A 12,963-nucleotide genomic window follows, 5' to 3' on the forward strand; every position below is an offset into this window, starting at 1 on the left:
TTCTATGTGAACTCTCATGTGGAAAAATGGTTGGAAAAAACTGTCCTAGTATCACCAGGTAGTCTCATTATCAAAGGATGAATATGTTACATAATTATATGATCTCTCAACCATCTTTCCTAAGAAAAGTGTTGTTCAAATACAAAAGGACAAAAGGTTTGGGTGACTCCCTGTGGACTATTGAGCAAAGCCTTAATTGCTAATGATGGTATTCAAGTCCATCGGTTATCTGGCTCCATGCCCTTCCAGGTCTATTTCCTACCACTACGTTTCCAACCCACGTGCCAGCCCAAATGAGCACCTCAACGTTTTCAAGGTCCAAAATTTCACCAAGTCATTGTTCATGCCATTTTCTCTATTTAGAATGTATATCCTCCCATTTTATTTCCATATACCCAAATCCTACCTGATTCAAATGCAACTGTCTCTGTACAACCTTCTTGATTCCTCCAACTGGAACTAATTCCTGCCTTTTCTAAATAACCTCAATATTGAATCTCTGTCTCTGTCTGGCCATTCCCATGTTCTGTATGCATCTCATCTCCCGGTGTTAACTAGGACTAAGCTCAGCTCCATGTAACTGAAAATTATCAAATTACCCAAAATAATAATAGCTTGGAAGAGATTTTTTTTTTCCCTCTTTAACAAATGAAATCCAGAAGGAGGCAGCTGCAAGCTGTTTCAGCTGATGCTCATAGTCGCATCAACCTATGTTCTTCGATCTCATTTCTCTGCTGCCCTTGGCACATGGCTCCAACTGTATGGGCCAACATGGCTGCTCAGGCTGGGACCATCATATCTACAATCTAACCAGCATGAAGGAAGCAGGGTGGAAGGAGAGCATCCCCTTTGCACTTGAAGAACCCTTTCTGAAAGACATACATCACATTCACTTAAATCCCATTAACCAGAATTGAATCACAAGTCCATATCTAGACAGGGCAGCGCAAAATGTGGTCTTTATTCCATTTGACATATGCCTTGTTGAAAAATAGGGGTTACATTGCTAGCAAAGAAGAGAGGATGATACAGGGAACAGCTATTAATCTCTGTTTCATTCACCTATGAGAAGGAAAATCTTCTTGAAAGATCCATATTTGATTTAATTTTGTATTTAATTTTAGTTTTGTAATGCTGGCATCAGAAAACATGCTTGTGTGTATATATATGTACACACACATATATAGACCCCATCACTTCCAGTGACATTGAATATTGAGCTTGAATACATCTAGAGTTGATTTTGTTTTATTATGCATAGTTGAGTACAGGACATTGAGAAACAAAGTGATAATTAAATATAGGGAAGTGAAACAAAAAGAGATTACCCCCCAAATTTTGAGGGATGTGAATCCAGAAATGATATGGGTAATAGAATTGTGTTAACATCAAATTTAAATATTACTGGCAGGCCCATTTTCATTGCTCCACTCCACCTACCTCTGTGGTGGTTTGAAGCTGTATGTGCCCCAGAAAAACAAGTTCTTAAATCTAATCCATTCCTAGGAGTGTGAACCCACTGCAATTAGGCCCTTTTGATGAGCTGCTTTCAGTTTAGGTATGATCCACCACAATCAGGATGGCTCTGAATCCTGTTACTGAAGACCTTCATAAGAGAATGAAATTCAGAGGAGAGACAGAGAAAACCACAGGAAGCAAGATGCTGAACATCGACAGGACCAGGGAGAGAAGGGAGAGACCAGGGGACACCCTCAAGAAACTTGCCATGTGACCATATAAGGACCAAGAATCGCCGGCACCCAGACCCCAGAACACCACAGTCTTCAGGGAGAAAGCATGACCTTGATGACACCTTGATTTGGACTTTCTTTTACCCTCAAAACCATAAGCTAATAAATTTCCCTGGTTTAAGCTGACCCATTGCATGGCATTGGCCTGAGCAGTTAAGGAAATTAACCTGTATCTCTCTCTTCTATGGACACAAATTTGAAATTTATAAATCTGATCCTTGCTGGTTATTAGAAGCATTGAGATTGTCAACTGCAAATTAAAGAAGAAGAAATGTGAATGATTCTCTTTAGTGATCCTTTCTGTCTGGGGCCAGCTATTTTACTTTGCCACTGATTGCCACTTGGATTTGAAGTCTTCCTTAGACATTCCCATTCGCTCCCCACCTCTCTAATGGAAGATGTTCACTTTGGAGGATTAAGGTATATCCCCTTAAAGGTCCCCCATACAGTGTAATTTATAATTTGGTTTCTTTAGCTCCTTCTTAGATTGTGATTTATAAAACTGTCAAATTTCACTTCCTTGTTCCCTTCCTATGGGTCATTGTTTAGGCCTCCAGACCTTCCTATCATTTTTCACATGAAGATTTAGAGCATTTCCCTAACAACATGCAGATACATTATTGGGAAGGCAGAGCCTTTTATTTTGGCAAGAACAGGAAGAACAGGAAAATGGGAATTAGAAAAGTATGGGAACCTAAAAGCAAGTTGCTCCTTTGATTCTTACAATCTCTCAATACTGGCTACATTTTCCTAATTTTCCTAGGAGACTTTATTGTTAAAATTTAGGGTTTATTAGTTTTGATGAAGTTCAAAGGCTTAATCTTCTATAAATTGACAGGAATATTTAAAGTCTAATCCACTCATTCATTCAATAAATATTTATTGAGTGGCTATAATATGTAAGGCAGTGACATCAACACCTAAACTGTATAAAAGAAGCCCATATCAGGTTGGTTATTAGGACAACGACAAGCTAACCACACAAAATAAGTGTCATACAAAAGGTATTGGCTAGCATTAGTTCAGATATGAGTAACAAGGTATTCCCAGTTTGCTAATGCTGTCCTTTTGCAAAACACCAGAAATGGATTGCCTTTTATAAAGGGAGTTTATTTGGTTAAAAAGTTACAGTCTTAAGGCCATAAAGTGTCCAAGGTAAGGTGTCAACAAAGGGTACCTTCACTGGAGAAAAGGCCATTGGCATCCGGAAAACCTCTGTTAGCTGGGAAGGCACGTGGTTGGCATCTGCTTGCCCCCAGGTTGTTTCAAAATGGTGTTCTCCAAAGTGTTGTTCTTGGGGCGTTTTGTCCTTTCTTAACTGCAGCTGCTCTTCAAAGTGTCACTCTCAGTTTCTCTCTAAAATGTCACTCTTAGCTGTTCTTTTTATAGGACACCAGTGAATGAATCAAGACACACCTTGAATGGGTGGGGCCACATTTCCATGGAAACATTCAATCAAGAGGTCACACTCTAATCAAAGGTGTCACTTAAAGTTGAGTGGATTACATCTCCATGGAAACACTCAATCAGAAGTTTCCAACCCAATCAACACCAATACATCTACACACACAAGATTGCACCGAAGAACATGGCTTTTTTCTGGGGGACATAATATATGCAAACCAGCACACAAGGAAATTCAAAATAGCAGTGACTTGAAAAAGATATTTATTTCTCTTTCATTTTATTTTATTTTATTTTATTTTTTAGTTTTTTTATCTTCATTTTATTGAGATATATTCACATACCACGCAGTCATACAAAACAAATCGTACATTCGATTGTTCACAGTACCATTACATAGTTGTACATTCGTCACCTAAATCAATCCCTGACACCTTCATTAGCACACACACAAAAATAATAAGAATAATAGTTGAAGTGAAAAAGAGCAATTGAAGTAAAAAAGAACACTGGGTACCTTTGTCTGTTTGTTTGTTTGTTTCCTTCCCCTATTTTTCTACTCATCCATCCATAAACTAGACAAAGTGGAGTGTGGTCCTTATGGCTTTCCCAATCCCATTGTCACCCCTCATAAGCTACATTTTTATACAATTGTCTTCAAGATTCATGGGTTCTGGGTTGTAGTCTGATAGTTTCAGGTATTTATTGCTAGCTATTCCAATTCATTAGAACCTAAAAAGGGTTGTCTATATTGTGCGTAAGAGTGCCCACCAGAGTGACCTCTCGGCTCCTTTTGGAATCTCTCTGCCACTGAAGCTTATTTCATTTCCTTTCACATCCCCCTTTTGGTCAAGAAGATGTTCTCCGTCCCACGATGCTGGGTCTACATTCCTCCCCGGGAGTCATATTCCATGTTGCCAGGGAGATTCACTCCCCTGGGTGTCTGATCCCATGTAGGGGGGAGGGCCATGATTTCACCTTTCAAGTTGGCTTAGCTAGAGAGAGAGGGCCACATCTGAGCAACAAAGAGGCATTCGGGAGGAGGCTCTTAGGCACAATTATAGGGAAGCCTATGTTCTGGGGGACATAATATATAAAAACTAGCACACAAGGAAATTCAAAATAGCAGTGACTTGAAAAAGATATTTATTTCTCTTTCATTTTAAATCTAAAGGTGGTCATTCAGATGGTGAACCATGGTGGCAAGTTTGCGCTGGTAGGCCTGGCTTCCATTTCCAAGGCTCCTTCATGACCCCAAATTGCTTTTGGATTTCAAGCCTTCATGACTAGTTAGTAGGAAAGGGGAACAGGAAGAAAAATGGCAAACCATCTACAGATTTGGAAAAGGAATTATGGCCTTCCCAATACCTTGATTTTGGACTGACTTCTAGTCTTCTAAACCTCAAGCCAATAAATTTCTCTTGTTAAGCCAACCCACTGTGTGGTATTTGTCATAGCAGCCTGACAAACTAAAACAGTTTTATACCAAAGAGATGAGATTATCCTGGGATTTAAGTCCACATTCACAAGTTCCAGGTGGTCATATCTTTTTGGGGGAGTGCACAATTCAATCCACTATACCATCTCACTTTGGTAATGCTTCCTAAACGTTGTGTTCATCATTTCTGCTTTTATCCCATTAAACACATCTATTCTGTGCCCATACCTAGACTCATGGGCGGCTGAGAAATATGGCATTTATGTTGGGTGGCCATGTACCCATTTAAAAACCAGGAGCTCCAATAACAATCACAAGTAAAAGTGATAGTGTTTTTAAAATGTTACTGAGAAATGAGGATTTTTATAACATACTTGTCCATTTTGGCCAATGCTACTATAATAAGTTAGATTTGTATATATTATTTTAAAAAGTAATGAACTCATATGAAGCAGTAACTGTAAAGCCCCTGTTGGGAGTTTAGTACATAGCAAATTCCATAATTGCCACATTTTCCTAAGGTGTTTTTGAGGCCCAGTGAGGCTAGTTTACAAGAGCCTCTTCAGCTCCTCTTGTGATTGTTTCTCTATGACTCAATTCCAGTTCGTAATAAGCTGTGAGAATCACAGACTGGCTTTTTAATCAAGAAAGAAATCAGGTTACATTTGAAAAGAAAAACCTACTAAGCTCACAAACCTTTAATTTGGGCACAATAGAGTGTCTCTTTTTTGAAATGAGGGAATTGACTACATACTCAGGTCCAATCAGTTGGAATCATTGTTATAGAGTTGAGAAAAGGAGATAGACAAAGCTTTAGGGTTTTAAATGAACTGTTCTACATGAAGAGACATTTCTGAGAATCAGAAAGCAGTCTGAATTCAAAGTTGCAGGCAGTGGAGCTTGGTTTACAGAGCCAGGAGAAGGAGAGTTAAGCCCCCAGGGTATTTGTGAAGATCTAAGCTTCCACAGACCTATTGATTAAACACATTCCTCTTAAAATCTCAGAATTTTCTTGTATTTGAGCCTTCTTACAAAGATTGGATTTTGTGTTTGTGTGTGAGTCAATAATACATTTAGGGTAGCATATCAGTTCAAAATTATTTTGAGTGATCTAAAATTTTCTTCACGTAGTCCTCTTCGTTTGGCTAATGGTTTCTTTTTACCAGCCAACTGAAGTACTTTTTTGGACCCAAAAGGAGAATACCTCACCTTAACGAAGAATCTTGCATTTGCTACATGTTGCACAGATAAAACCGGTTTTAAATGATCAACAATCACATAAGAGGAAGTGATTGGAGAATCAGAAACCTCTTTCTCCCTCCCTCCCTCTTTCATTTTTATTTTTATTTTATTTTATTTATTTTTTATTTATTTATTTTTTTCCTGCAAAGAGTTTTATTACACACAGGGAGGGGGGTGTTCTTTCTTGGCGGCCGCTTTTCTCATGGCAGCCAGGATGTTGCTTAGCTCCTCTCTCTTCCTGTTACCACGGATGTGTGTCCCCATCCTTTTCTTGATGAATTTGAGGGCCCGCTTACCCTTGGAGACCTTGAGCAGCTCCATGGTGCACCGCTGGTAGGGGGCGAAGCTGCAACACCTCGCGGATCATGTCCCGCACAAACTTGGTGTGCTTGGTGAGGCGCCCACGGCGCTCACGTTCTTGGTCACTTATGGCCCTTGTTGAGGCCCACGGCCATGGGGTAGCGCAGAGCCATGGTTGCTGCTTCGCAATGGCTGCTCGGCGGAAGCTCTCTCTCTCTCTCTTTTTTTTTTAATCTTCATTTTATTGAGATATATTCACATACTACGCAGTCATACATAACAAATTGTACATTCAATTGTTCACAGTACCATTACATAGTTGTACATTCATCACCTAAATCAATCCCTGACACCTTCATTAGCACACACACAAAAATAACAAGAATAATAATTAAAGTGAAAAAGAGCAACTGAAGTAAAAAAGAACACTGGGTACCTTTGTCTGTTTGTTTGTTTGTTTCCTTCCCCTATTTTTCTACTCATCCATCCATAAACTAGACAAAGTGGAGTGTGGTCCTTATGGCTTTGCCAATCCCATTGTCACCCCTCATAAGCTACATTTTTTTTTTTTTCACTTTTAACAAGAAGGTTATTTTATTTATACAATGCATTATAAATTTTTTCAAGATTCTTCACTCATCAAGAAACTTTTCACTGTATTCATTTAACAAGAACAATGCCAACCTACACGTCACTACCTGTCAAACTCCAAGCGTTCAACTCAGAGACAAACAAAAAAGTGCTTGGGGCACTGAAAGGAAAGAGAAAAAGGCTAAAGAAGACCAACAGAGATACTTTAGAAGTAGTTAAAAAGGGATGGTTGGGGGGAATTAGATTCCTGAGCACCATCAGAGTTTCCTTAAGGTTCATAGGGGTTTTACAAAATCATTTTTAAAAGACACGAGATTAGAACTAAGGAATCAGAGGAACCTGCACTTTTGGATATTAAGCAGGTTATCAAAGTTCCTAGATTGGCAGAAAAGGTGAGAAAAGGAGGGTTGAGAGAATGTGGAAATAGGAAACAGAGAGGCAGACAAAGAGACAGACAGGAAGAGGGAAGCAGAGGGAGAAAGTTGTACCTAGAAGAAATGAAGTTTGGAACTTGTCATGAATTAAAGAATGAAAGCCATAGTCACAAGTCGGAGATGGACTACAAGAAGAGAAAGGCTGGAATTTTATACCTTCCAGCTGGTGAAGATAAATCCTAAAGTTGTGCAGTGGCAGGCAGGGAGGTGCATCCTAGACTGAGCCATGTATTTTTCTAAGAAGACATTGGCACCCTTCCTTGACTAATTATCCTCTATACTGCTACTTTGAAAGCATTTATGTCCAGAGTACAGCCACCCCAGCAGGTCAAATGCCTACAGGCAATTCAGAAGGGCTCCAAGCCAAATGGGTTTGTAGAAATTGAGATTCAACTAATGCTACTGTCAAGTGAAGAAACAACAGAACCAGTTTCATTTTTCTCCCACATTTTTTTAGTCTCCTAAAGCCAAACCATTCTGATCATTCTTAATAAGCTGGTATTGCCAAATACTGTACAGTCAAACATAGGCTGACCATGATCAAAGCCCAAATTTTTCCTGAGCCTCAACTGCCTCTGTGATTTGGAACACAGCAAACAGTATGGAAGTTATTATTATTACTTAGTTTCTGGAGGGGAAAATGGGGATAAAAAACTGCCTAACCATATATATAACTAAACAAGGGAGATCAAACTGGCTAATTCCATCAGCTGTTCAGAATCTCTTGTCAAAAAGTCATAACCTTCAGACTGATTAAGCAAAACAGGGCTACTTAGATGCTCTGAGTCTGGGAAGCCCTGGTATTGTTTGGTCAGTTTTATCTCCATTTTCTCAGGCACTTCAGCCTAAGACTACTCTGCCCACCAGGGAAAAGCTTCACATAAACATGTACCACATTTTCAGCGTGGTACCTTCCAAGGTGCCTCCATCTCCCCACCCCATTCAGTTGTCCACCTCCTCCTCCTCATTCTGTTCTTCTTCTTCCAGCCTTTCCTCATCTTCATCATTGTCCTCATCCCTGCTCTTGTCTTGCTCTTCTGAATCTGTCTTTTTGTCTCTGTCCTTCTTCTTTTGCTCTGAAGCTTCCTTCTTCCCTTTCTGCTCCCGCCTGTATGCTTCCAGGGCTACTTTTAGGGGGGTAATGAACCACTGGAACTCTATCTCTTCCATGGCCGAGAGCACATCACTGGCGTTCAGAGTCTTGCGCTTCCCTTTCATAGCAAAATTGTTGGCACACGAAGTGGCGTACAGTACGAAGACGCTGGCGGCGCGGGAGATAGCGCTCCGGGCCTCCTTGGAGATGTTGACACCTTCCGGGAGCGCCTCCTTGATGATCCTGGTGATGACAGCGTTGGGCAGATTTAGGTCCTCAGGCCTCTCCGCCATGGCCGCCGCAGGGGCCCACGCCTCCGCCTCAGACCTCTTCAGAGTGCACCCGCGTCCAGACTTCCCGCGTCTCTCTCATAAGCTACATTTTTATACAATTGTCTTCAAGATTCATGGGTTCTGGGTTGTAGTTAGATAGTTTCAGGTATCCACCACCAGCTACCCCAATTCTTTAGAAACTAAAAAGGGTTGTCTAAATTGTGCGTAAGAGTGCCCACCAGAGTGACCTCTCGGCTCCTTTTGGATTCTCTCTGCCACTGAAGCTTATTTCATTTCCTTTCACATCCCCCTTTTGGTCAAGAAGATGTTCTCCGTCCCACGATGCCGGGTCTACATTCCTCCCCGGGAGTCATATTCCACGTTGCCAGGGAGATTCACTCCCCTGGGTGTCTGATCCCACGTAGGGGGGAGGGCAGTGATTTCACCTTTCAAGTTAGCTTAGCCAGAGAGAGAGGGCCACATCTGAGCAACAAAGAGGCATTCGGGAGGAGGCTCTTAGGCACAAATATAGGGAGGCCTAGCCTCTCCTTTGCAGCAACCATCTTCCCAAGGGTAAAACTTATGGTAGAGGGCTCAACCCATCAAACCACCAGTCCCCTATGTCTGTGGTCATGTTAGCAACCATGGAGGTGGGGTAGGCGAATACCCCTGCATTCTCCACAGGCTCCTCAAGGGGGCACTACATATTTTTTTCCTTGTTTTTTTTTTTTTTTTTTTTTTTTTAACTTTTTTTCCTTTTTAAATCAACTGTATGAAAAAAAAATAAAAAAAAAAACAACATACAATAAAAGAACATTTCAAAGAGACCATAACAAGGGAGTAAGAGAAAGACAACTAACCTAAGATAACTGCTTTCCTTCCAACCTGTTCCTACTTTACCCCAAGAAAGTTACCTAATATAGCAACATTTCTGTGAACTTGTTCCTACTATATCCATCAGAAATTAACAGGCCATAGTCATTCCTGGGCATCCCCAGAATGTTAAATAGCTTATCTGTTCTCCTTGGATTATTGTTCCCCCTTCCTTAATTGCTCTCTATTGCTAGTTCCCCTACATTCTACATTATAAACCATTTGTTTTACATTTTTCAAAGTTCACATTAGTGGTAGCATATAATATTTCTCTTTTTGTGCCTGGCTTATTTCGCTCAGCATTATGTCTTCAAGGTTCATCCATGTTGTCATATGTTTCACGAGATTGTTCCTTCTTACTGCCGCGTAGTATTCCATCGTGTGTATATACCACATTTTATTCATCCACTCATCTGTTGAAGGACATTTGGGTTGTTTCCATCTCTTGGCAATTGTGAATAATGCTGCTATGAACATTGGCGTGCAGATATCTGCTCGTGTCACTGCTTTCCGATCTTCCAGGTATATACCAAGAAGTGCAATCGCTGGATCGAATGGTAACTCTATATCTAGTTTTCTAAGGAACTGCCAGACTGACTTCCAGAGTGGCTGAACCATTATACAGTCCCACCAACAATGAATAAGAGTTCCAATTTCTCCACATCCCTTCCAGCATTTGTAGTTTCCTGTTTGTTTAATGGCAGCCACTCTAATCGGTGTTAGATGGTATCTCATTGTGGTCTTAATTTGCATCTCTCTAATAGCTAGTGAAGCTGAACATTTTTTCATGTGTTTCTTGGCCATTTGTATTTCCTCTTTAGAGAAGTGTCTTTTCATATCTTTTGCCCATTTTATAATTGGGCTGTCTGTACTATTGTCATTGACTTTGTAGGATTTCTTTATATATGCAAAATATCAGTCTTTTGTCAGATACATGGTTTCCAAAAATTTTTTCCCATTGAGTTGGCTGCCTCTTTACCTTTTTGAAAAATTCCTTTGAGGTGCAGAAACTTCTAAGCTTGAGGAGTTCCCATTTATCTATTTTTTCTTTTGTTGCCTGTGCTTTGGGTGTAAAGTCTAGGAAGTGGCCACCTAATACAAGGTCTTGAAGACGTTTTCCTATATTATCTTCTAGGAGTTTATGGTACTTTCTTTTATATTGAGATCTTTCATCCATTTGGAGTTAATTTTTGTGTAGGGGGTGAGGTAGGGGTCCTCTTTCATTCTTTTGGATATGGATATCCAACTCTCCCAGCCCCATTTGTTGAAAAGACCATTATGACTCAGTTCAGTGACTTTGGGGGCCTTATCAAAGATCAGTCAGCTATAGATCTGAGGGTCTATCTCTGAATTCTCAATTCGATTCCATTGATCTATATGTCTATCTTTGTGCCAGTACCATGCTGTTTTGACAACTGTGGCTTTATAATAACCTTCAAAGTCAGGGAGTGTAAGTCCCCCCACTTTGTTTTTCTTTTTTAGAGTGTCTTTAGCAATTCGAGGCATCTTCCCTTTCCAAATAAATTTGATAACTAGCTTTTCCAAGTCTGCAAAGTAGGTTGTTGGAATTTTGATTGGGATTGCATTGAATCTGTAGATGAGTTTGGGTAGAATTGACATCTTAATGACATTTAGCCTTCCTATCCATGAACATGGAATATTTTTCCATCTTTTAAGATCCCCTTCTATTTCTTTTAGTAGAGTTATGTAGTTTTCTTTGTATAGGTCTTTTACATCTTTGGTTAAGTTTATTCCTAGGTACTTGATTTTTTTAGTTGATATTGAAAATGGTATCTTTTTCTTGAGTGTCTCTTCAGTTTGTTCATTTCTAGCATATAGAAACATTACTGACTTATGTGCATTAATCTTGTATCCCGCTACTTTGCTAAATTTGTTTATTATCTCTAGTAGCTGTATCGTCGATTTCTCAGGGTTTTCCAGATAGAAGATCATATCATCTGCAAACAATGACAGTTTTACTTCTTTTCCAATTTGGATGCCTTTTATTTCTTTGTCTTGCCGGATTGCCCTAGCTAGCACTTCCAGCACAATGTTGAACAACAGTGGTGACAGCGGGCATCCTTGTCTTGTTCCTGATCTTAGAGGGAAGGCTTTCAGTCTCTCACCATTGAGTACTATGCTGGCTGTGGGTTTTTCATATATGCTCTTTATCATATTGAGGAAGTTTCCTTCAATTCCTACCTTTTGAAGTGTTTTTATCAAAAAGGGATGTTGGATTTTGTCAAATGCTTTTTCAGCATCTATTGAGATGATCATTTGATTTTTCCCTTTCGAATTTTTAATGTGTTGTAGTACATTGATTGATTTTCTTATGTTGAACCATCCTTGCATGCCTGGAATGAACCCCACTTGGTCATGGTGTATGATTTTTTTAATGTGTCTTTGGATTCGATTTGCAAGTATTTTGTTGAGGATTTTTGCATCTATATTCATTAGGGAGATTGGCCGGTAGTTTTCCTTTTTTGTAGCATCTTTGCCTGGTTTTGGTATTAGATTGATGTTAGCTTCATAAAATGAGTTAGGTAGTGTTCCATTTTCTTCAATGTTTTGAAAGAGTTTGAGTAAGATTGGTGTCAGTTCTTTCTGGAAAATTTGGTAGAATTCCTCTGTGAAGCCATCTGGCCCTGGGCATTTATTTGTGGGAAGATTTTTGATGACTGATTGGATCTCTTTGCTTGTGATGGGTTGATTGAGGTCTTCTATTTCTTCTCTGGTCAGTCTAGGTTGTTCATATGTTTCCAGGAAGTTGTCCATTTCCTCTACATTATCTAGTTTGTTGCCATGCAGTTGTTCATAGTATCCTCTTATAATTTTTTTAATTTCTTCAGGATCTGCAGTTATGTCACCTTTTTCATTCATTATTTTGTTTATATGGGTCTTCTCTGTTTTTGATTTTGTCAGTCTAGCTAGGGGCTTGTCAATCTTGTTGATCTTCTCAAAGAACCAACTTTTGGTGATATTTATCCTCTCTATTGTTTTTTTTGTTCTCTATGTCATTTATTTCTGCTTTAGTCCTTGTTATTTATTTTCTTCTACTTGGTGTAGGATTGGTTTGCTGTTCATTTTCTAGCTTCTTCAGTTGATCCATTAGTTCTTTGATTTTGGCTCTTTCTTCCTTTTTAATATATGCATTTAGTGCTATAAATTTCCCCCTCAGCACTGCTTTTGCTGCATCCCATAGGTTTTGGTTCTCTCTCTCTTTTAAAGAAATCTTTGGCTGTCAAAAAGTAACCAACTAACTCTAGCCTTTCAGGCCCATTTACTCTTCTTGACTCTCTAAACTGCCCTTGAGGGCAGACTCTGAGATATTAAGGAGATATGAATACTTTCCTTCTTGTCCAGAATCCAAGTCAAGGATGTTAGCCATCAAAGAGATAGTAACTCCAAGCTATAATGCTCACCTCCCCCTGAATGTATTATATGTTAGTTTTGTTCAGATTGATTCCAGTTGCTACTATTTAGCAAATCAATGTGCTATTTAAAGGTAAGTTTTGTGTGGAATTTTCCACTTAGTAGCCAGTGTTCTACATGGACAATTCTCAAT

General features: G+C 39.5%; 1 protein-coding gene and 1 pseudogene across 1 annotated transcript; both read right to left on the minus strand.

The window, feature by feature from the left end:
• Window positions 1-5,991: 5,991 nt before the first annotated feature.
• Window positions 5,992-6,308, minus strand: LOC119535434 (annotated as a pseudogene).
• Window positions 6,309-7,990: 1,682 nt separating this feature from the next.
• Window positions 7,991-8,616, minus strand: LOC119535058 (DNA polymerase epsilon subunit 3-like). The gene has a single exon (XM_037837588.1). The coding sequence runs from the start codon at window positions 8,544-8,546 to the stop codon at window positions 8,103-8,105; it is 444 nt and encodes a 147-aa protein (XP_037693516.1). The 5' UTR covers window positions 8,547-8,616; the 3' UTR covers window positions 7,991-8,102.
• Window positions 8,617-12,963: the final 4,347 nt, after the last annotated feature.

This window comes from Choloepus didactylus, chromosome 5 (genome assembly GCF_015220235.1).
Source record: "Choloepus didactylus isolate mChoDid1 chromosome 5, mChoDid1.pri, whole genome shotgun sequence".
In the NCBI taxonomy this organism is placed as follows: Eukaryota; Metazoa; Chordata; class Mammalia; order Pilosa; family Megalonychidae; genus Choloepus; species Choloepus didactylus.

Coding starts and splice junctions, on each gene's coding strand:
- LOC119535058 (XM_037837588.1), bottom strand. CDS start 8,546: ATGGCGGAGAGGCCTGAGGACCTAAATCTGCCCAACGCTGTCATCACC.